Here is a 25,544-nt window from a genome sequence, read left to right on the forward strand (position 1 = left end):
TGCTCCAGCCTTTTTTTTTTTTTTTAATATATTTATTTTTATTTTTGGCTGTGTTGGGTCTTCGTTTCTGTGCGAGGGCTTTCTCTAGTTGTGGCAAGTGGGGGCCACTCTTCATCGCGGTGCGCAGGCCTCTCACTGTCGTGGCCTCTCTTGTTGCAGAGCACAGGCTCCAGACGCGCAGGCTCGGTAGTTGTGGCTCACGGGCCTAGTTGCTCTGCGGCATGTGGGATCCTCCCAGACCAGGGCTCGAACCCGTGTCCCCTGCATTAGCAGGCAGATTCTCAACCACTGCGCCACCAGGGAAGCCCCTGCTCCAGCTTTTTACTCCCCTCCAAAGTCTACTTGCTTTTATTCCATCTCCAGAGCCCTCAGGTAGTTTGGTTTTGTTTTTAGGGGCTTGGTGGGTTTTGCAGAGTTTTTAAGGGTGAAAAATCGATTTATTGGGAGCTCATTTCTCCATGTCAAAAATAGAATGGTTCTTTTAAGTATTTTTTAATGAAAATCTTTCCTGAGATAGTGGTAGATTCACATGCAGTTGTAAGAAAGAATACACTGAGAGCTCATGCTCCCTTCCCTACACCCCCCCAATGGAACCCTTTTTTAAAATTTGCAGGATATTGACATTGATACAATCTGTTAAGCTTACACAGATTTCCCCATTTGTACATTGTGTGCGTGTGATTTAATGCTGTACAGTTTTTATCACATGTGTAGGTCTGTGTGTCCACCACCACAGCCATCCAGCTACTTTGAAAAGTGTAGGAAATGCTGGAGTCAGGAAGGACTAAATCTCTGGCCATGCTCCCCACTGAAGATGATTACATAGTATTAAGTGATTAGAACTGACGTGTACCCTGCAAACAATTTTTTTTTTTGATCCCTCTCTTTTTCCATAGTGTAAAGGTGTTTGAGTGCAAGAATCACTTCATGTTTTGTGAATACCTTTAAGCACACCACAGCCCAGAGCTTACCTTGGTGCTCTGTGTAGAGACATTCAATTCATGTTTATAATACAAATATATGATGTTAAATACAACTAAAAAGTAGGAATGTCTTAGGTGTTTTCTCTCCTTTTACATTGAGACTAGAATTTTTCAAAGCTTACATCCTTATTATATTTACTTTCAAATATGTTATACTACATGTAAGTACTTCATAGACGTTTGATCTTTCGAAGATGGTGTTGCTGCCTTTGATTTAAAAAGTAATTAGGTGAGCATTTCCTGGTAGAGGCAGTCATCAAAGCTCAAAAGTACATATTCCCTTTCAACTATTATATTTGTAGGTACTCGACCCCACCCTCTGTCTGTCTCATTCTGTTTCTCTCTCTCCTACGACAACCCTTGTGAAAGACAGTTTTTGTGACCTTACTTCTGTTAGAGCCAGCACTAGAGAAAAAGAAACCCAGTGTTTCTCTAATGGACCATGACAGTAGGTGTTAAATTTACAGTAGTTTTGTCATGAGTTTTATTTGGTGTCTAATATGCTATCTTTAAAAAAAAAAAATGCCAGCAGTGATACACAAATTCTTTGGAGAATAAACAAAAAAAAATTTTATTTTCATATAATCTTACATAAGATATGTATCATATATTATGTATATATATCATATAATACTTTTAGGAAGATAAAAATTATATCTTCTTTCTTCTCTCATTTGGGATTTGAAATTAATGTTTTCTGCCTCTCGTGAAATATTTTTTTTATTAATTTTTATTGGAGTATGGTTGCTTTGCAATGTCGTGTTAGCCTCCACTGCACAACAGAACCAGTCAGCCATACGCATGCAGATATCCCCTCCCTTTTGTGCTTCCCTCCCATTTAGGTTACCACAGTGCATTAGGTAGAGTTCCCTGTGCTGTACAGTATGAAGTTTTTTAAATCTTGGAAATTGAGTGTTTGGCTGTCTGTGCTAGATAAGTTGAAGAGAATGCCTAGTGAGAGGTTGGTAGGCTGCTATGACATTATAGGGACAATGGAAATTATAGAAACAGCTTCTCGAGTTTGAGTGGTCAGTCTCCTACCCTCTGAGTCCCAAATGAGGATCCTGAGTAGATGTGGGTATTTAAGGGTGTTAAAATGCACAACCCCTATGAAAAAAAGAGGACGGGTACCTGCCATTGTATTTTAGCTGATTTGTTCATTCGTTCATTAGGTATTCATTGAGTGCCCACAGTATGCCAGGCATTTCATAAAAATATTCTGTGGCGTAGTAACTTCTTTCAAAGCATTGAAGTGGTTTGATTTATTGTACATACCCATCATGGACCATTTAAACTGTAGAAATCTTCAACCTTTACATTGAGTTAAATTCTGTTAAATTTGTCTGTCACTCCTCACACCCGACCCCGCTCCACAGATCCTCAGAACTGGGGACTTAGCTTGGCCAGTAAATTAAGATGGGGAGCTGATGGTAACATTGACCTTCCTGGGAAAGAAGTATCCTGTCCTCTGCTTCCCTTGCCCTGGAGGCAGAGGATACTTGCCTCTCTGACCCTCTCTGCAAAGTGCGGGTGGTGATAATCCTGCCTCATCTGGTTGAGGGAGAGTAAATGGGTTTGTGTGTTAGGGTCCCCTGGAGATGGGAAGTGTCATTAAGGTCATTCCAGCCTCCATGAAAGAGACCACACACACAGGGAAGAGGGCCACACATATACATAGCAACTCTTTCTGTGATAAGTGTGGGCACACCACCCTATGGGGCCATGGAGATTGATGGGGGAGCTGGGGAGGTTTGGGTCCTGAGAGAAGGCCAGGTGTGGATGGGCTCAGAACCTGAAGGCATTGCTGGTGTGGACTCAGTGTGGACCTATGCCAGGTCTGAGGCTTGATGATGGGGCTTGCTACATTTTATTGCCCAAATGGGGAACACTTAAATTATTGTGGCAGAATAGCAAGCAGGGATGCTTTTGTCAATAAAGGTGGTACCATTAATAATTATGCTGGGACACCCAGGCTGTGAGGGTAAACTGAGGTAAGTGGTTACTCTACCTGATGACCCTTGTGTTTTTCAGTTGCCTGTCTTGGTTTCTGGTCTCTTCTTTTTCACTTGGTACTTACAGAGCTTGTTGAAGGTGCATGGCTTGACACAACATAGCTGAAGCTTAGTGTGTTGCTGGACCCAGAGAGTCACGGTGTGTAAATGCTGTGGTGTGAAACCATACACATGGCTCCCGTCAAAGATTTTAGACAAAGAGACCATGTAACGTGGTGTTTTAACATATACGTGTGTTTGTATACACGCACAACTTATGTACCTATGTAATTATTATAATTTTTTTCATATGAGGACATCGGGCACAGAGAGATTAATTTCTGAAGCTAAGGCTCTGTAGCCAGACAGCAGCAGAGATAATTCCCACCTATCCTTTAGACACCGCTTAAAAATATGTTTACAGAGCATCATATATATTTGATCATTTTGATTATCAAAATTTCATAAGCTTGATGACCAAGGGATATGCCTTCTTCAAGATGCTGTTGTTATTAGTGCTGGAAATTTAGAGAAGGGTTTCAAAAACGTGTTTTGAAGTTTAAAAGAGGAGGAGTGAGGTGTAAAACCTTAGATTGTATAACATACTAAAAGAACCTTTTTGAATGCTTTTGTAAAGTTACTGGGAGATGATAGCAAAGGTGAGGAAGTTGTTTTGAAGAGATTCTGTTGAGTGAATTTCTTGACTCTCCTAGTGTCTGCCCGCGCATTGTTGTGGGACACAGAGAGATGGTCTGTTAACTTGTCAACAGTACTCACAACAATGATGGCAACAGTGAAAACACATTTACAGAAGATAGCCAGTTGATCAGATTTCTTGACCCTCTCCTGCCTATGCCTGGCATTGTCATGGCATATTCAGAGATGACATGATCAGCCTTTGCATTTAGACTCTTTTTAGAAGAAGAAAGCAGACCATGTACTAGAACAGGAGGTTGTTCCAAGGATGATGATGCCAGATTCCGAAAGGGAATTTGAACGCAGTGTCTCAGAAGTTGTGGGAATTGGGAAGACGAGGGAGGGCTGGGGAGAAATCCAACAGGGGAGAGTAGAAGGCAACCATTGGAAGTGTTGATTTTGGCTTTTATACCAAGCTAATTTTGCTATTTTACCTTTTAGAAAAACTTTTGCTGATCTCATGTCTTTTCACACCCCGCATTATACCTTATGATGAAGAGGCAGATAACCATGAAGCAGGAAACTTTGTCAAGGGAACAAGTTCTGCCACTCTTCTGGTTATTGCCCATCAAACTTTATTTCTTTCCACTAGCTACATCAATAGCTCCACGGTTACTGTTCATAGTGAAGACCCAAAGTTATTTAAAAAAATACTACACTTCTTTTTAAGAAGGTAGGGGCATAGGTAACACGTTTTAGAAAATTTTATGTTACAAAGAACTGAGAATGCAAAAGTTTAGGAAAATTCCAGTTTCTAGATTTACATACTAGGAAAGGGTGTTTATTCTTCCTAACTTCGTCCCAGAGAGCCCAGTGAAACAGGATTTATATTGCATTTTCTGTGTGCATCTTTCCCGGTTTAGGCTTGCACGTATAGTTCTCCATTCTCCTGTTGGAATACGTTTTTTTGTCTTTTACTTGAAATAGGACCCAGTGGGATATTATGTGTTATCATGTATGTAAACATCATTAGTCCCCCTTAAAAAAAATTCCTCCCTTGTCTACTGTTCTTTAACTCATTCATTATTATTAAAGAAGCTTCATCTAAGAATTACTCATGATCTGTTTTGTATATATGTATTTTTAATTTATTTGTTTTAATTTATTTATTTTTGGCTGCATTGGGCCTTTGTTGCTACGCGTGGGCTTTCTCTAGTTGCGGCGAGCGGGGGCTGCTCTTCATTGCGGTGCGCGAGCTTCTCATTGCGGTGGCTTCTCGTTGCGGAGCATGGGCTCTAGGTGCGCGGGCTTCAGTAGATGTGGCGCACGGGCTCCGCGGCATGTGGGATCTTCCCGCACCAGAGCTCGAACCCGTGTCCCCTGCGTTGGCAGGCGGATTCTTAACAACTGCGCCACTGGGGAAGCCCCTGTTTTGTATACTTATCAGTTGCTTTTGGCCAACATTAAATTAATTTGGATCATACTTTCATATGTTATTATATTATTTGTATTTATAGAAAAAGTTAAATGTCACTACTAGAAAGGAACATGTATCGCACCTTATTTCTGGACCATTTAGTCTAAAACAACTGTAATGCTTTTCTTTTTAAAAAAAGTTTTAGAGACATCATCATACTTTTGGGGCCCCATGCCCTCTGCCTGCATTCCTCCCATGCCTCGTTCATACACCAAACACGGCCAGAAATGCAGCTAAGTCTTCCTGTTCTTCTTGACATAATCATTTGCTTACAATAAAAACGGTGTAGCTGATGCTTATAACCATTTCAGACTTTTCAGCTTGGCTGGGACATCGTGCTGTTTGACACCTTTCATGATTGTTTATGAGAAAGAAGCAAATAAGCATAGAGAATATTAAGATGTCCTAAGGAATTGGGGCTGAACATAGCACACTTTGATCATAGAGACAAAAATGGCGAATTTTTGGACTAGGGTTGATCAAAAGCATACTTTCTGTATGTATAATCAGATGGTTAGTAAACACTTTCTCATAGTAAAAATATAACATGCCTTGTTAGTAAGAAGAATGTAAATTGTCATTTCAAAATCATGGTTTTTTGGTTTATGTATCACATACAGATTTGTATTTGTCATTTGATAGGCTTTCTATCTGTTCAGTCTCATTAGAACTTGAGTATCAGGAGGTTTCAATATTTTAAAAGGATTTCTTTCTTTACTGTTACTTCTGGGAGAATAAAGGAGGGAAAAAAAAGTTAAATCTGCTTTAAAGGTATTGACATATGAATGTTGACAGTGTCTACCCATAAAATCCTATCAGTACTTTATTGGGACAGTTGAGTAATGTTTAATTGATGACATTAAGAACATCTATAGAGAGAATAACTTGTGTCTTTTTTTTTTTTTTTTTTTTAGATTTGTAGCCAAACCATGTGCTATAGCCCTCAACATTCAGGCTAATGGACCACAAACTGCCCAGCCAAATGCCATTCTGGAAAAGGTTTTTACTGCAATTACAAAGGTATGATTGTCCTTTTCTGGGATATGAATTGTCATGACCACCGTTCTCAATCTGAAATCATTCAGTTCCTTCTCTCTTGGGTTTGAGAACTAACATTTGACTAGCCTCGTGTGTGAAAGTGTCCTCTTGGAAAGCACACAGGCATCGTGACTAGACCAAAAAGTGTAGAAGCCAAATACACGTGGGTGTGTTTGAGACCTGATTGTTTACTCCCAGGGTGATGTGAGGAGCTTGTCTGTGAAGCACAGTCTAGATTAGATGGTGGTTGGTCTAATTCTGTGCCTCTTAATCTCACATGACCCAAAGCAGTATGTATGTATAACAGTTGGATGGGACTTTGGGGAGAGCTGAGGAATATAATTAATGTATTGTGAGAAAAAGCGCCTGTTTGCTTATAACATTGTCCATATGTTCTAGCAGTTGTGATACACAGGCAGATGAACAAAAGGGAATAATGGAAGGAGAGAAGAGCTGCGATATGAAGACATGAGGAGCGAGGGTCAGGAGAATTATAAAGTACAGATTCATTGTAAAGAAAACGGGAGAGGAGATGATCGCTCTGCTGAGAGTTAAAGTCCAAACCAGGAGTGGGAAGAGGAGGCAGGGAGAAGATAGAGGGAAAGATTGCCATCCACTGCCAGCTGGTATTTCCTTAAGAACGAAAAGGGGAGGAAGACATAAGTCAGAGACCCTCAAGCTAAGGCCATAAAAAATTAAGCAAATCACAGCATCCAATAAGCTGATTCTTACTCATATTTCTCTCTTGTCTTACTCTTTCGTGGACAAGAAAGCAGAAAAGGAGCATAACAGTCTATGAGAAGTACCGTGTGTTTGTATATGAAGTGGTTCCTTTTCCCACTTTCATTTTTCTGGGAGAATTACTCAGGCTTCTAAGATGGGATTTGGCCATGTTAAGCACATTTTATTCCGTTTTTGGTATTTGTATTGCTAACATTTTGTATTGCTTCTCTCTTGTCTTAAAACTATTAATTCAAATATTCAAATATGTTTGTTTATTTTATGGTCTTCGTTTCTGCCAGGATTCTCCAGGGTTTCCCCCTCTATTCTTTTAAAAATGGTATTTTTCCTGGAAAAGTGGAAGAAAGCACCGGGTGTTCTTAACATCTCTGCTAGGAAGAAGAGTAGAATAAGTGGACTTTTAGTTTTGTGGGATGATTTTATTTATTTTGGGGGGGGGTTATAACATCTTTTTTTTAAATATCTTTATCGGAGTATAATTGCTTTACAATGGTGTGTTAGTTTCTGCTTTATAAGAAAGTGAATCAGTTATACATATACATATGTTCCCATATCTCTTCCCTCTTGCGTCTCCCTCCCTCCCACCCTCCCTATCCCACGCCTCTAGGTGGTCACGGAGCACTGAGCTGATCTCCCTGTGCTATGCAGCTGCTTCCCACTAGCTATCTATTTTACGTTTGGTAGTGTATATATGTCCATGCCACTATCTCACTTTGTCCCAGCTTACCCTTCCCCCTCCCCATATCCTCAAGTCCATTCTCTAGTAGGTCCGTGTCTTTATTTCCGTCTTGCTCCTAGGTTCTTCATGACCTTTTTTTTTTTTTTTCTTAGATTCCATGTATATGTGTTAGCATACAGTGTTTGTTTTTCTCTTTCTGACTTACTTCACTCTGTATGACAGACTCTAGGTCCATCCACCTCACTACAAATAACTCAATTTTGTTTCTTTTTATGGCTGAGTAATATTCCATTGTATATATGTGCCACATCTTCTTTATCCATTCATCTGTTGATGGACACTTAGGTTGCTTCCATGTCCTGGCTATTGTAAATAGAGCTGCAATGAACATTTTGGTACATGACTCTTTTGAATTGTGGTTTTCTCAGGGTATATGCCCAGCGGTGGGATTGCTAGGTCGTATGGTAGTTCTATTTTTAGTTTTTTAAGGAACCTCCATACTGTTCTCCATAGTGGCTGTATCAATTTATGTTCCTACCAACAGTGAAAGAGGGTTCCCTTTTCTCCACACCCTCTCCAGCATTTATTGTTTGTAGATTTTTTGACGATGGCCATTCTGACTGGTGTGAGATGATATCTCATTGTAGTTTTGATTTGCATTTCTCTAATGATTAATGATGTTGAGCATTCTTTCATGTGTTTGTTGGCAGTCTGTATATCTTCTTTGGAGAAATGTCTATTTAGGTCTTCTGCCCATTTTTGGATTGGGTTGTTTGTTTTTTTGATATTGAGCTGCATGAGCTGCTTGTAAATTTTGGAGATTAATCCTTTGTCAGTTGCTTCATTTGCAAATATTTTCTCCCATTCTGAGGGTTGTCTTTTGGTCTTGTTTATGGTTTCCTTTGCTGTGCAAAAGCTTTGAAGTTTCATTAGGTCCCATTTGTTTATTTTTGTTTTTATTTCCATTTCTCTAGGAGGTGGGTCAAAAAGGATCTTGCTGTGATTTATGTCATAGAGTGTTCTGCCTATGTTTTCCTCTAAGAGTTTGATAGTGTCTGGCCTTACATTTAGGTCTTTAATCCATTTTGAGTTTATTTTTGTGTATGGTGTTAGGGAGTGTTCTAATTTCATACTTTTACATGCACCTGTCCAGTTTTCCCAGCACCACTTATTGAAGAGACTGTCTTTTCTCCATTTTATATCCTTGCCTCCTTTGTCATAGATTAGTTGACCATATGTGCGTGGGTTTATCTCTGGGCTTTCTATCCTGTTCCATTGATCTATATTTCTGTTTTTGTGCCAGTACCATACTGTCTTGATTACTGTAGCTTTGTAGTATAGTCTGAAGTCAGGGAACCTGATTCCTCCAGCTCCGTTTTTCTTTCTCAAGATTGCTTTGGTTATTCGGGGTCTTTTGTGTTTCCATACAAATTGTGAAATTTTTTGTTCTAGTTCTGCGAAGAATGCCAGTGGTAATTTGATAGGGATTGCATTGAATCTGTAGATTGCTTTGGGTAGTAGAGTCATTTTCACAATGTTGATCCTTCCAATCCAAAAACATGGTATATCTTTCCATCTATTTGTATCATCTTTCTTTCATCAGTGTCTTATAATTTTCTGCATACAGGTCTTTTTTCTCCTTAGGTAGGTTTATTCCTAGATGTGAGATGATTTTAGATTGCCAGTTTCTAACCTGAAGGGGCTCATGTCCTATAGTGTTTAAAGGGAGAAAATGTTAAGAAGAAACTTGCATTTTTATTTAATATATCAGTTTACTGCAGCAAACACCTTTTTCCCCTCTAGAAAAGCAGATGTGTAGGGAGTTACAAGGTTCATTTTTTTTAACGTGATGACAACATATTTGTATTTACCTTGTGAACTACTCTAAATGCATGAAAAATGAATTTTCTACCCAAATGTATACCTCCCTTTAGAAATCCTGCTGTGGACATTTTATTTCCCTTGCTTTATGTTTATTATGGTTACTGGGGAAATTTTCTCTATAAAGGTAATGAAAGGATTTTGCAGGCAGGTTGACTGCTCTGGAGGATATTTGCTTCTAGCTAATTTTAATGATCATATTCTCTTGGTTTCCAAGGTGATTCTTTTGGAAGTTTCTACACGATTAAAGCAGAAGCCTCAGGTTTTGAACATAAATGCAGCCAAAGTTGGAACTATTTTTCCTTGAATCCTTTGTAGTTCTCCAGTGTTAGTTGTGAGATGAAAAAGTAACAGATCCGTTGACCAGAATACAAGTAGCAGGATTTGGAGACTTTGAACAGTGCTCGTCCAGCATTCTGGCCTTGACCATGGTTCCAGGGCATGGTTATCATCTTTCAAGTGTGAAGACCCTTAAAATCTACTCCTTACAGGACTGGCTACATAAGTTTTGGAGGCCAGTGCAGAACTAAAATGCAGGGCCGCTTGTTCAGAATGCACAAAAAGGTGCCATTAAAGGCATAAAAATAGAAGGCTTTTTCCTTTCTTGCACAGTCTCTTTCTCTCTTGACCTGTCAAGATTATTTTAATTTGGTATTTAATGCCATGCCCCCTTAGGCATACACAAGAGGCAAGGGCAGATCCTGACAGGTACCCAGGAACGCCACCCTGTGATTTAATGCACACACAGCTGACTAGCTGCTGCTAGTCGCCAGCACCTAGTTGCTAGCTCCTGGGCTAACATGCCTGCCCTTCTCTGGGCGGGGTAAAAGTTGAGACAGGCCTCTCCCCTTTCCATGGGCCCACTGTCCCAAGCCACAGTGGACAGGGGACCTCCCAGTATATTGCAGTCTCTGCTCCAAGACACACTAGGCACCTGGATTGGGGTAAGCAAGAGGCTAGTCCCCACTGAGTCATCCACCAAATGCACTGGGACACTGCCAGCCCAGGGTGCAGGTGGCATCCCTATACCCCACACTGAGACACCGTGGGGTGTGCATATCTAATCCCATACCTTTCCGTGTTTGCACCCAGGGCAGCAGTAGTCACTAGGCAGGAGTGGGAAGGGGAAAGCTGGGGTCCCTGGGGAGCAGGGGACAGGGAAGTAAGTTACCCAGACTCATATGGGGGCAGTGCCGGGACTGTGTGTGAGCCAAGACTCTGAACCCCTGACACATGCTCCCCTATCCCAGTGGACTTCATAAGCAAAACACCATTCCCATAACAAAATTATCAAGAATTTCAGGATGGCAACCAGAGAACTTTAAACCCCACATGCGAGCCCTTCTGAATCCAGATCCCTTTGTGAGTTCACTGGTCATGCGCCCTGACTGAGCAGTTCTCATCTATGAAATTAGCTGATAAATTTGAACTCCTTCATATTCTCCAGCAGTCTTTTCTTTTGAGGTAACATCTGCGTGTCTTTCTCACTCTTTTTTTTCCCTCTGTAAATCTAAAATTTTATAAATATTTCAGAGAACTTACCTCTATTGCAAAATAGTTGAAAGCATTGGTTTTTGAGTCAGACCTGGGCAGTATATTGCAGTGATCCCCAACTTTTTTGGCACCAGGGACCGGTTTCATGGAAGACTGGGAGTGGGGGGGATGGTTTTGGGATGATTCAAGCACATTACATTTATTGTGTACTTTATTTCTATTATTCTTACATTGTAATAGGTAATGAAATAATTATACAACTCACCATAATGCAGAATCAGTGGGAGCCCTGAGCTTATTTTCACTTGCCACTTACTGACAGGGTTTTGATATGAGTCTGCAAGCAATTGATTTATTATGGTCTCTGTGCAGTCAAACCTCTCTGCTAATGATAGTCTGTATTTGCAGAGGCTTCCCAGCGCTAGCATCACTGCCTCAGCTCCACCTCAGATCATCAGGCATTAGATTCTCATAAGGAGCACGCAACCTAGATCCCTCGCATGCGCAGTTCACAGTAGGGTTCACGCTACTATGAGAATCTAATGCTGCCGCTGATCTGACAGGAGGAGCAACTCAGGCGGTAATGCGAGTGACGGGGAGCGGCTGTAAATACAGATGAAGCTTCACTCGTGCCTGCTGCTCACCTCCTGCTGTGTGGCCCAGTTCCTAACAGGCCATGGACTGGTACTGGTCCATGGCCCAGGGGTTGCAGACCCCTGGTATATTGGAACATTGTCTCTGCTGCTTCCTAGTGTTGTGGCCGTGGGCTGTAAGTCGGTTAGTTAATGAGGGAGCATTTATTTGGGCCAGGTTCTTCCATTCTTTAATTTACATTAGGTGTGCCTGAGAGGTGAATGTAGATTGCTGCATCCTATTTCTAGAGATCCTGATTCAGTAGACTTGTGATGACCCCCAGAACCGGCGATTATGAGTTGTCAGACTTACTTAAATGAATGGAATGACTGTTTCTCTTTAGAGTGAATATTTTTGAGTTCACGTTTCTTAACTGGCTATATCCAGAGTTATCGGAATGAGATAGATATAAATCAATGAATCAATCAGTTTATCTATTGATTTATATATCTGTCTATCTTTTGGCACATATTATATCTATAATCCCAACAGCCTCATTTTCTAATCAATCAAATCAGTTCTTGAGCCATTAAGGGAGAAACATATATGTCAGCTGTGAAACTAGGTTTCATGATCTAGAGAATTATGAGATTATCACACCATAATCTGCATTTGGTATATTATACTGTATTTTAAAAATTATATGCAGATTTCCTATAATTTGTTTTTCCTCATTCTCCTCTTATGCCTATTGCTTTTTATTTTTCTTTTCCATCCTTGTATGGGTTATGTTTATTAAAATTAACCTAGGTATTTCTGGTATAAAAATGTCTATATAAGTCAGAATTATTCACTTTTTCCCTTGGAAATCTTAAGAAATGAAAAAAACTATGGAGAAAAATTATAAAACACAACAGTAAAAATATACACACACAAAAAAAGAAGGAAAATCTCACAAACTTTAACTTTGGCAAACTAAGAGATATATATTTCTAGATTTCAAAATATATATAAAAGCTAAACAAAAACAGTTGAGGTTGGACAGAAGCCAAGTAGGAGGAAGTGATGAGCATGAAGTGTGGATGGAGGGCCCTGTGGGGGTAGATTTCAGGAAACCCAGCAAAAATGACACCTCCTAATGGTGAGACCAAAGCTGTACCACTGTTTGCAACACTAGGTACAGGAACTGGTGAGCAAGGCTGGCACATGCTCTCCCAGACTCAGTTTAATTCAGAGAAGTGGAAGAAGTACACAGAAAACCTTGTGGATGGCACATTTTCCAGAGGCAGTGTACCTCGGAGGCAGCTAAACTACAAAAGCACCCTCCTTGGAGCTGGTCGAGACAGTCTAACTCACTCAGTGTTGGGTAATAAAGAAGAAACACACAGCATCAAAGACAAGAAAAAGAATTCATAGCATCGCTTACTAACAAAAATTATCACTGGAAGAATGAGGCCACAGGGCAACTGAAAGTTGAGATCAAATATTTTACCACAAATTTAAAAAAAAGCAATAACTCTATAAGGAGGATCACAAAAAAAGAAATACAAGACCTAAAGAAAAAAGCAGTTGGTCAACAGGAAGAGATGCAATGTTAGCTGGTTGGTTCAGGAAAAAAGTACTAAAGCCATCACAGAAATGAAGACAAATTTGGAAAGAACACAGGAAACACTAGACACTGCAGAAGTCTCAGTGGGGAACATGGGAGATAGAAATAATAAAGCTGAAATAAATGAAATGAAAAAGAGCTAAAAATAATTAGATATATAGACCAAGCAGAGCTAGCATATGTATAATTGGAATCTCTTAAGGAAAAGCAAAGTAGAGTAAGTATTGAGAGAGATATCAAGAAAAATTTCCTAAAATAAATGGAGATTTATATTAATATGTTAATAAAAATGTAGTAAAAGTTGACCCGAGAAGGTTTATGCCAAGACTTATATTATTAAAAATAGACTTGAAATATAAAGGAAATAATTCTTTGAGCAGCCAAGCAAAAAATTAAATCATTTATCTAGGAAAATATCTGCATGGCTTCAGTCTTCTCTGTAGCAATATTCTATAGGACAACATTTCCAATATTTTCAAGGAAAATGGGAGCTAAGAATTTTATATTTAGGTAAGTTGTTTTTATAGTGTAAAGGCTAAAAACAAAAAGATTAGAACTTGCAAAAATTTGGAGGAGTTGTTCCCATGAGTCCTTTTTTGAAGAAACTATTATAATCATTAATTTTAGCTGACCAAGAGATTACTGGGAATGTTGGCAAGTTTTGAATACATTTAAACTGTAGAACTAAGATAGAAAGAAATGTGATGATTAGGATGACAGAACAGAATGTAAGCATTATATGCTCTAACAATGTAGAAATGATACAGGTAACAACTGAGCAGGACAAGGGAAGGAAGGTTGGAGGTAGAATAAATTCACTAATTGCATAAGCTCTAGTAGCTGGGAGTCAAAGCTTATCTGTTTAAGCAGCCAAACTGAGTAATAGAGGTAGAAGCATATTTAATAGTACAAGAGTAAACTCTAAGAGAGATAAAATTATTGACTAATAGTAGGTGGGGAAGGAAGAGGAAATATGCTAGTTTTAAATATTGCTCATTTGGCATTTTTATTGACTGAAAATGAATAGAAGAGTATTATGATTGTATGGATAACCACTAGAATAAAAATTACCCACAAAAAACAAAGGAAAATCAGCCATATTTGGTTTGTTAAAATTAAAAAAAAATTAAATTATGAAAACAGAAAACATAATTAATATGAAGTAAGTATAAACAAATTTATAAATTATATCAATGCATGTAAATGGGTTTAACTCATCTAATAAAAAAATAATTCAGATTTGGGTCACATAGCTTATAAGAGACCCCTTCAGATAAAGTAATTACAGATATTAAAAATAAGAGTATGAGTAAAGGTATACAGGCAAATATAAATAATAAAGAAAGTAGACCAAAAGGATGAAGTGAAATGAAGAATTGGCTTTTTATTGCCAAAGGATACAATTCACAAAGGATACAATTCACAATGAAGTTAAAATGGTTATGAATATATATGCATTGAATACCAGCATATCCATATACTTATAAAAAAGAATGAAAGAAGAAATTATTTAATAGTAAGAAATTTTAATTTACCTCTCAGTCATGACAGGTCAAAATGTAAAACAGAATATATAAAATATAAAACAATATAGCAATTAATTCTAAGAAGCATAATTAATGAGGAAGATCTGACAGGTACATTTATTTTTTTTTAATTAAAATTTTTTAAAAAATAAATTTATTTTTATTTATTTATTTTTGGCTGTGTTGCTGCGCGCGGGCTTTATCTAGCTGCGGTGAGTGGGGGCTACTCTTCGTTGTGGTATGCAGGCTTCTTATTGTGGTGGCTTCTCTTGTTGCGGAGCACAGGCTCTAGGTGCACGGGCTTCAGTAGTTGTGGCTTGTGGGCTGTAGAGTGCAGGCTCAGTGTGGTGCATGGGCTTAGTTGCTCCACGGCATGTGGGATCTTCCCAGACCAGGCCTCCAACCCGTGTCCCCTGCATAGACAGGCAGATTCTTAACCACTGCACCACCAGGGAAGCTCCTGACAGGTACATTTAGAACCCTGTATTCTGAATATAGAGACTATACTTTCTTTTCAAGTGCCTGTTAAATATTTTAAAAATTGAGCTTTTATTGTATAAAAAATGGTAATACATTTTAAGAATAGGCACAGTTTACTAATATGAGAAATCAGAAAAACAGAAAGACTCTTGCTTTCTTAATCAACTTCTGTGTAAAAATAAAATTTCAGAATATTTAGAAAACAGTGATGAAAGCACTACTATGCTATGGTACTATGCCAAGGTAGTGCTCAGATGAAAACTTATATATATAAGTTTAACCACTTATATAAATATATATATATTTAACCACTTACTTAAACATTGGAAAAACAACAAGAAAATAAATGAAGGCAAACAGAAGGAAGAAATTAATAAAGATAAACATAGAAATTGAGTTAGTAAAACTGTAGTATTGAAAATTAATCCAGAGGTAACTGTTTACTTTTTTTTTTAACAGAAAGTCAGCTAACCCAATCAAGAAAAAACAAAGCACAAGTTAACAACATAGCAATTAACAACATAATCAACAGTCACATAAATTGAGGAAAATAAAAAGGATATATTACTATTAACATGGCAAATAAAATATAAACACTTGGATAAAATGAAAATTATTCTAGGAAAATATAATTCACCAACTACATATGTGTGTTATCACAAGAAAATTCTAACACTCTTAAAGAGCAGATAATAAAATGCTATTTTAAACTATACCGAAGTATAGAAAATTAAGAAAATCATCGATTCTATTTTTATGTAATCTCAAAGTCTGATAAGTATCTCACTAAAAAATAAGACTAGAGACCAATTGTGATTATTAATATTGATGAAAAGTCCCAAATAAAAAAATCACAAACTGAACTTTGCAGCATATTAAAAGAATTATTCATCATCACCAAGTACGACTTATTCTAGGAATGCAAGGCCTTCCCTGTATTCAATATTAAAAACATCTATTTTTGTAATTCATCATGTTAATTGACATAAAGAAAAAAAGTAGATGATCACCTCCATGGATTCTGAAATCTAACATCATTTTGATTAAAATAAAACAATCTAACTAGGGATAGGTGGTTTCATTTACATGATAAATATGCTTGTGTATCAGCTCCAAATCTGGCCTCTTAATGAGAAAAACATTGTGATATTCCTACTAAAAGTCTGGAACAGATAGGGATGCTTATAAACACTGTTATACATTGTGCTAAGTTTTACATTTCATTAGCAAATAGATAAAAGAAGGAAAATAAAGGCATAAAAATTAGAAAGGAGGAGGTAAAGCTATGCTATGTGACAATTTATTCATGCATTCGAGAGGTATTTATTAAGTCCCAACTATATTCTAGGTACTGGTGAAAAAAGATACAAAAAATTTCCTTTGTTTACAGAGCTTACATTCTAGTAATATCCTGTTACATGACTGTATACCTGGAAAATTAAGGGAATCACGTGAAAAACTACCATAAACATTACAAAATGTTAGCACAAAATTAGTTACCATACACACACACATGCACACACACAAAAAGCAGTTAGAAGATATAAGAAAATTTCTTAATTATAATAGAAACCAAAAAAGATGATATCCCTAGGAACCAATGTAACAAGGATGTGCAAGGTATGTGAGGAAAATTTTCAAACATTGTGAAGGACACAAAAGACAAATTCAGTTAAAGATATCAAGTCACCCTATGCTAGTATAAGAACTTGGTATAATCTCATTATAAATACCGACAGGTTTTCTTGTTTTCCCATTTATTTTGAAACTAGACAAGCTAATTCTAAAGTTCATATAGAAAAATAAATAAGGATTTCTGAGTAACCTGACCATATGTACTGGCACATGAGTAATAGAACGGTGGGAGAATAGATTTGATTTCTCATGGAGAAAACATGAATGATGGTACTGGCCTATCTGGGTAGCCATTTGGAAAGAATTAAAATTAGATTCATACCTCCCACTGTATACCAGGATATATTCCAAATGTACTAAAGATTGAATGTAAGAATCAAAACTGTAAATGTATTAGAATCAAAGCTGTAAATGTAGGAGAATTTCTTGGATTTTCCGAGTAGGGAATGCTTTTCTACTTATGACCCCAAGTACAGAAGGTATAACAGAAAAGATTGATAAATTCAGACGTGATTTAAAAAAACTTCTGCAAGTAAAAAACACAAGCAAAATGCACCATAAGCTAATTCTAAAACTCAAGTGACACATTAGTACATACTATGCAGTTTATGGTACAGATATAGGTTTTATCACTCTAATAACTGAAGAACTTCTACAAATCAATAAACAAATTACTAGCAGATCAAGAAAAATATGGGCAGTAGATGTGAAAAGACTGTTCTAAAGAGGAAATACAGATGGTTTTAAAACACAAGAAAATATCCTTCTTTCATAAAAAGAGGAAATCAAATTAAAGATATACTGAGATACTACTTTTTATATATCAGGCTAGAAAAAAATGGAAAAATCCAATAACATACTCTGTCGATGAGGCTTTGGGAAATGGGTACTCTTGCTTGTGAGAGTATGAATTGGTAAAATCATAGGTGACAGTAATTTTTCAATATCTAAAAAAATTGCAAATGCATGGACCCTTTCATCTCCAGCGTTCACTTACAGGAACTTATCTCTCTATATATGTGTATAAAATAACCCATGATAAGGTTATTTATTGCAGCATTGTTTGTAGTAGTAGAAGTTCGGAAGCTACCGAAGTGTGCATTAGTAGTGGAGTGGATAAGTAAATTATGGCATGTCCTTAACGGTTCTACAAAAGAAGGAGGACGTTCCCAATATTTTGATGTGGAAATGTTCCAAGATACACTGTAAAGTGAAAAATCCAAAGTCCAGAATAATAGAACCATTTGTGTGAAGGTGGTGGTGGGGAGACATAAGAATGCATATTCAAATTTGTTTATATTTGGTAAGATAACTTTGGAAAGAAATAGATTGAACAACCTGTTACCTGGTAGGAAGGGGAGAGTAGGAACTGAGAGAACAGGAACAAAATGGAAGGAGAAATTGGGGATGATTTTTATTTTGTGAACCGTGTGAACGCTTTACCTATTGAATAGACTTAGAAAATGAATGAAAATTAAAAGTAAATTCCTTTAAGAAAATGGTATAGCCAAGGTATATTGTAGGCTGTGCATTTTCTCTCTCCCGTATTTTTAATTGAGAGACATGGAAGGAGAGTGTAGACGGTGTCCTAACTTCTAAGAAAAACACCTCGAAGTACACGCCACACCGAAAGTTCGCAAATAACTTTTACAGACCCAAGCTCAGCACATTTTATAACCTCGGTCATAACATTAAGGCCATTTGCTGTGTTTCCTGTGTGTCTGACACTGTGAATTTCTTGAGAGGCTTTAAAAAGGAGTCACATGTACATTCCGCCCTTATAACTTGACAGCTGGTTGGCCTGCCTTCCCTACCCCATTTTTGGTTCTGTCCTCTGATTATTAACATCTCCTTAATTGTAAAGCAAAGGTAGAATAAATAAAGGAGAGGAACCAACTCCGTTTAGTTTTGTTGTACGGCAGGTCGCCCTCACGTAATTGTTGGCAGGATGCCCTCTAAGACACTGAAGAGAGAGGAGGGGCAGAACTAACGTACTGAGATTTGCATACATTTTTACATTCCACCGTTTAGGTGGATAAATAACCTTCTTTTGAATAGGTAAGGAAACTGAGGCTCAGAGAATTCATTGGAACAAGGAGTTGAACCTATGTCTGTCATCTCCTAATGTTATAGAAATGAGAGCAAGAAACACAGTAATGTCATCATATGGCAAAGCATAAATATTGATAGTTTCTCTTTCTACTTTACCAAGTTTGCATCTTCAGGTAATGCGTAGTCATTGTAAAAAGTTTGATGGAGTTCTGGTCAAAAGGATGACCAAGAAAGGAATAGAAGAGGAATGTGTGAAGAACCAGGGAGAGGGGAGACTGAAGAGAAAACATGGTTTGTAAGTGGAATTGGTACCTTAGTCTAAGGTGAGGTATTTGGGGATTATTCCATTGCTTTTTTTCTGTCCTGCGTTATCCTGATATGTGATAATGGGTACGGCATGTTTTCATTAGAAAGTGAGATATTTGAGTGATGTCTTTTTGCAAATTCACCTTCACCTAACTCCTTTCCTTGAAGGCTGGTGGAGCTAACTCGGCCAGCTGGCTGTTCCATCGAACCTTTGTTGCTGTAAGAAGTACCAGCATTAGAGTGAGACTCATATTTTTCAGTGTTGTTTCATAATGAGTAACTTCTCTTGTCCTAAGTGGTTGTTTACGTTCACGCTGCTGATGGAAGGCCTCGGTCCTCAGTGGTCAATATAGAAATCTCAGTAGCAGATAGAAAATACAGGAAAAACAAATATCTCCAGTATAGACAAGGGCAGATCTGTTCATGGTGAAGATGAAAATGATTTTCCTGGTACCTTGTTTCATAGCATCCTGATGAAAAGAGATTGGAGGGCCTCTCCAAGCAGCTGGACTGGGATGTTCGCAGCATTCAACGCTGGTTCCGACAAAGACGCAACCAGGAGAAGCCAAGCACACTGAAGAGGTTCTGTGAGAGCATGTGAGTTGCTGTTTTTCTTTTTGAAAGAAAAACCTGCCTAACTTACTCATCCCATCCCTGAGGTGAAAAATAACAGCTCAGTGCAGGCTCCAGCAGCCCCCCAAAAGCATGCCATCTGGTGGAAGAAAGTAGTCCATGAAAAACTGGGGGGTAGTAGTTTGTTGGAATTTGTGATTTCCACTTTGGATGCAGTAAATGAGGTTTGCTTCCTAATGGAGTTTCAACACAACAGTCATATTACAAGGGCCTACAGTGGTATTTTCAATCAGCCACCTTTAACATATGCCATTACTTTTATAGCTTGAATTTTAATAGAGGGGGATTAGTCAAGATGTTCTTTCCACTGATAAAAGCTGAGATACTAGGATATATTATCGGAGGTTCATGATGATGGCCTGTCTTCCTGGAGTTTTAAGAAATGGCTGTATTATATTCCTGGATGAGTTTAATGAAGCATTGCTTGAAGTGGGGGATGGAATGAAAGTCTCTTCCATTTCTGAAATGTGAACTTCATGGTGTGTAAATTATAAGTCAATAAAGCTGTTATAAATAATAAAAGACCCACAGAGAACTCTTCGAGCACAGAGATATTTTGAAATAGTGACGCTCAATACATATATCTATAGGAAAGTTAGAGAAAGAAATATTGAAGCATCGAGCGCATCCCCAACGAAGGGAAGATTCTGCTTTGAGACTTGTTGCTCCATTTGGTCTTCATCCTTTGAGATATGACTGTGCCTTTGTCTACTGGTTCTTTCCTTTGGGAGCTTTCCCCTGACACCTGGTCACTTAAACAACAATGCTGTCAGTGTAGGTCTTTCCATTTGGGGTTAAAGTTGCATTTTCAGGTTTAGCTTTCAATCCTTCTGAAAAGGTATTTTAGCAATTGCAATCTAAAGCCTAGAGGGGGACCTAATTTTATGGGAGAAACGAATGAGAGGCAGAATAATATCATAAATCCTAGGGTTGGATAAGTATGGGGAGCGTAAACAGGGTCTTCAGGAGGTCAGAATATTTATAAAGCCCGGAAAAACAACCTAGCAGATAGAATCTGCATAAGCCCTTCCTATAATGAACTTAGTGGCAGTTAGTGGAAGAAAGATTTATGCATCTGGGTTCCTGATCAAAAGCCGGAATTGTTTCCTGGCCTGGTTGTGCCACATATGCAAAGGGCCTGGGCCCCAAAGCTGAGCTGCAAGTCTGAGCAGACAAAGTAACATCTAAGCACATGCCCGTGCGCTGAAACTCATGTGCCATCTACCCCTCGTCCAACTAACTTCTTTGGTAACTCAGTGCTCTCCCTTTGCATACTGTACTGTTGACACCAGTTTCTAGGCCAGTATGCGTAGGAGTCGGTCACCTGGATCTTGTTAAAATGCAGATTCTGATTCAGTTGGTCTGGTATAGCAGCTGAAATTGCATTTTTAACAAGTTCCCAGGTGATGCCACTGGTCCATTGACCACACTTGGAATAGCAAGGCTTGACACTGTACTGGTGTATGTGTCTTCTCCCTGAATTTAGCTGGTCTTTATCTGCATACCACAATCACCAGGATGGTCATAGTTAATACTTAGTTAAAACTATTTCTAAATGATAGCTGGAGGCATGGTGATGTGAAGGCACAGTGCGGGTGGACGGTGTGTAAAGTATCGATTGTGATTTTTTTCCCTCTAGAAGCTTTGTATGAGATGTGACAGAATATCTGCATATGTGTAGATATTTTAGTTTTTAAATTCCATGATAGATTTAAAAAACTAAACGTATATGTGTGCTGTACGGTTGGTATGTACAGGCAGTAGAGATTAAAGGAGAAAGGTCAGCTGTGCGTTAGGGCACACAGCAGGGTTCCTGGGACTAGAACTTGAGTCCATACTGGTGACCTTGACCTCTCTGTTTCAGAAGACTATGTTGATGAACTTTGTCTTTTTTTGTTAATAAATTTATTTATTGATTGATTTATTTATTTTTGGCTGTGTTGGGTCTTTGTTGCTGGGCGCGGGCTTTCTCTAGTTGGAGCGAGCGGGGGCTACTCTTTGTTGCAGTGGGCGGGCTTCTCGCTGCCGTGGCTTCTCTCGTGGAGCACGGGCTCTAGGCATGCGGGCTTCAATAGTTGTGGCACACGGGCTCAGTAGTTGTGGCTCACGGGCTCTAGAGTGCAGGCTCAGTAGTTGTGGCACACGGGCTTAGTTCCTCTGCGGCATGTGGGATCTTCCCGGACCAGGGCTCGAACCCGTGTGCCCTGCATTGGCAGGCGGATTCTTAACCACTGCGCCACCGGGGAAGCCCCATGAACTTTGTTTTGAAACTCTTTTCCTCCTTGGCTTCTGAGTTGCCACTAGGTTTTACTTTTGCCTTTCCGAGGACCTTTGTTTGCATTGTTTATTCTACATTTTCCCTGGGTCTTTAATGGGCTCCTTCTCCAGCTTAACCCTTTGTTTCCCTCATCCTATCTTCCACCCTCTCTGTAGAAGTTCTCTCCTCTCACCAACAACTTCCAAAGCCATGTGTCCAGTGCAGAGGTTTCTTTTTGAGCCATCGTTCTGCTGTCTCCCCCAGGCAACTCTGATTTGCTTCTACTCCTGACTTCCCTTTTTCTCCTATTTTTATGCCTCTATTCTGTTACAGCTGGAAACTCAACCCAATTAGCCACTGACTTCCGTTAGTTCTTTGTAAAGCCAACTGCTATGGCCCCGATCCTAATTGCTCTCCCAGGTCTCTTCTTTATCTCATACTCATAGATATTTTATTTGCTACAAAAAAAAAAATAATTTTCCTAAAATACTACTGTCTCCATGATCTGTTACTTTAAAACTTAATGATTTGGGGCTTCCCTGGTGACGCATCCGCCTGCCAGTGCAGGGAACACAGGTTCGGTCCCTGGTCCCGGAAGATCCCACGTGCCGTGGAGCAACTAAGCCCACAAGTAGTGCACCACAACTACTGAGCCTGAGCTCTAGAGCCCATGAGCCACAACTACTGAGCCCGCGTGCCACAACTACTGAAGCCCGTGCGCGTAGAGCCTGTGCTCCTCAACAAGAGAAGCCGCCACAGGGAGAAGCCTGTGCACTGCAACGAAGAGTAACCCCCACTCGGCGCAACTAGAGAAAGCCCACACCCAGCAACAAAGACCCAACTCAGCCAAAAATAAATAAATTAAATAAATAAATTAAAAAAAAAACTTAATCATTTTTCTACAACTCTAAGATAAATATTAAGCTTCCTTAGTCTGAAAGCTAGAACCTGGCTTCCATCTGTTTGGTATCAGTCACCCAAATGACCCCCTTCCTTCCAGAGGGCTGTATTTTCACTGTCCATACTTTTCTCATTCCTGCCCTGGTTTGTGCTATGTTCCTGGCATGGAACACCTGCATTCCTCTGCCCCAACTATTTATCCCCTGCCCATTCTTCAAACCGCAGGCCTTCTCAGTAACGTGCCATGACAATTAGGTCTGGAGTAAGCAGTAGTTCTTCTGAATTCTCAAGAGTTTTTATTGTAAGTACTAGTCATTTAATACTGAATCAACATGCTTTCTTTATGTGATCATTTAGCTTTTCTTAGCTTGTCTATATATTTTCACCCTACTTGTTTCACACGTGCTCCTTGAGGACACAAGAACCGCATCTTGTTTTTCTTACATTCTTCTCAGCCTTTACCACAGCATATAGACTCTGCTGAGTAAGCATTTGTTAACTGACTGTACGTTACGAAGGCATTGTTTTGGAATGGTCTGCCGATCTAAGTTGGCATCCTGCCTCCCAAAATGAAGAGTGCCTAATATACACACCGTATGGCCTAAAATTTGTCTGGGAAAATGACCGAACAGTGGGACAATTTCAAAGGCAAGAATTCAGAGGAAAGTTTGGGATGGCAAAAGGGAACATTTAGACAACACCCTGAGGAATTAAGCAGAATTATATTGGTCTCTGTGTACACATGTGTATATCATAGTTATTTGCTTGTCAGTATAAAAAACGATCTGGAAAAGTTGTTTTTAACCAGGGATGCCCTTTACAACCATCTGGTGTGCTTTTCAAAATACACATGCCTAAGCTGCACCCCATGATGTCTGATCCAGTGTGGTGACCCAAGTGGGGTCTGGATATATCTACCTTGGAAGGAATACCCTGAGTACATATGATAACACATGCCTGGTTAAGAAGCACTAATCTGTCATAAGGAAGACATGACATGTCTTACATGTTTAATGCAAAACAAGAATATGATATTAGTTACTTTTAAGAAATTCTGGCATTGTATGTGCATTTTTGTAGAATTGTTACTGGACTTATAATTACATACTTAACTCTAATCAGGTTTTTGTAAAATTTAAATAAAGCAATTCAAAAAAAAAAAAAGAACCACTAATCTCTGAAAGGAGATGACTGCTGTTCAGATTTACTAAAAATCAAATCAGAAAGCAGGACAGCACAAATCTGGGGCTTGTAGATCTAGAGCCCAAATGAAAAGATTCTATAGTTTTTCTGTTACATAAGTTACTATTTTAGAAACTATAGAATCCCTTCAGGGGAGTCGTAGTTCGTCTTTTGGCAGTGTAGAACAGCACCAGTAGGCATGCCAAACAGTGCTGGTAGCCATCTGCTGGCGTGTCCAATTTTTGGCACACCCATTTAATACAGATGGACCAAGTAGAAATTGTTCAGCAAGTAGTGTGTTGAAACATGGATGTGATTTTTTTTTTTTCCTTCATGCTTGATGTCAGTCATCAACAGCTGTGTTAGTTTTGATGAATGTTTCTTCCAGAAGCATTTAAATCCTTATTGGCAACTGAAATAGAGATTTTCAAGAGGGAGTGAAGGATTTGTAAAAATGAGATAGCATGTGAGACATTTTAGGAGAAACTGATTCTAAGTGGGAGCCATTTAGCTGGGGGATCACAGTTTGATGCTACTGAAGCTTGGCTTTACTTCTCCAACAGCTGCATCAAGATAATATAAAAATAAATAATATTTTCAATAAAAAATAAAGTTTTCAGAATAAACGGCTTCTCTCTCATTGAGGGCACCCACACTCATCATTTTTGAATATTGTGCAGTACATTTAATAGCACTCATCAGGAGTACATATTATATATGGCTTTCATTTGATCAGTCTCCAATTGACTGGACAGATAAATGTCTCATATGTTAACCTGAAAGTATAGGGCAAGGAGTATTCACACTCCACAGATTGGTACTACAGTCAACCACTGAACAGCAGCAGGGGTCAGGGGCCGACCCTCCAGACAGTCGAAAATCCTTGTGTGATTTTCCTTTTCGTCCTCCATATCTGTCGTTCTTCTGCATCCATGGTTCTGCATTTGGATAGGGCAGTACTTTAGTATTGGCTGTTGAAAAAAATTCTGCATGTAAGTGGACCTGTGCAGTTCAAACCTGTGTCGTTCAAGGGTCAACTGTAATTTATTTGGGTTGCAGTTTGCTCCGTGTGGACTCTTATTGTAAGATGAGGGCCCAAGATTGTCTTTTCTTTAGGAATTCCATTTTAGAGTTGATGCTGATTAAAACTACCCCACATGCTGCCATAGTTGGATGCTCTGTTCAGTGGCAGGAGATTGACCGAAATCTGGGACCCTTTTGGAATTGTGACTTTATTTCTGCAAAGGAGCCCCTCTCTGATATTCTTAATTTGTGATTCCACTGAAGTAAGGATAACTCAGCAAAGAGGAAAGAGTTGCTTAACTAGTTACCCTCAAGCCACCAACTCAGTCACTATTTTTATTTGGTAGCAGTTTTACTTGGACAAGTCAGCAATGCTGTCTTGTGACCTCAGTAAGAAAGTGGAGCCTAATAATTGATGGGGGTGGGGAGAGGGAATAGGGCTGTTTAG

The 25,544-nt window shown here is 38.9% G+C and overlaps 1 protein-coding gene across 2 annotated transcripts in view; it reads left to right on the forward strand.

The window, feature by feature from the left end:
- Positions 1 to 25,544, forward strand: part of CERS6 (ceramide synthase 6) — a 326,376-nt gene that overhangs the window by 83,693 nt on the left and 217,139 nt on the right. For both annotated transcript variants that reach the window (XM_007452610.1, XM_007452609.1), the window contains exons 2-3: positions 6,002 to 6,107; positions 19,568 to 19,698. In XM_007452610.1, coding sequence (XP_007452672.1) covers positions 6,002 to 6,107; positions 19,568 to 19,698 — 237 coding nt within the window. The remainder of the gene's footprint in view (positions 1 to 6,001; positions 6,108 to 19,567; positions 19,699 to 25,544) is intronic.

Source organism: Lipotes vexillifer, unplaced genomic scaffold (genome assembly GCF_000442215.2).
Source record: "Lipotes vexillifer unplaced genomic scaffold, Lipotes_vexillifer_v1.1 scaffold454, whole genome shotgun sequence".
In the NCBI taxonomy this organism is placed as follows: Eukaryota; Metazoa; Chordata; class Mammalia; order Artiodactyla; family Lipotidae; genus Lipotes; species Lipotes vexillifer.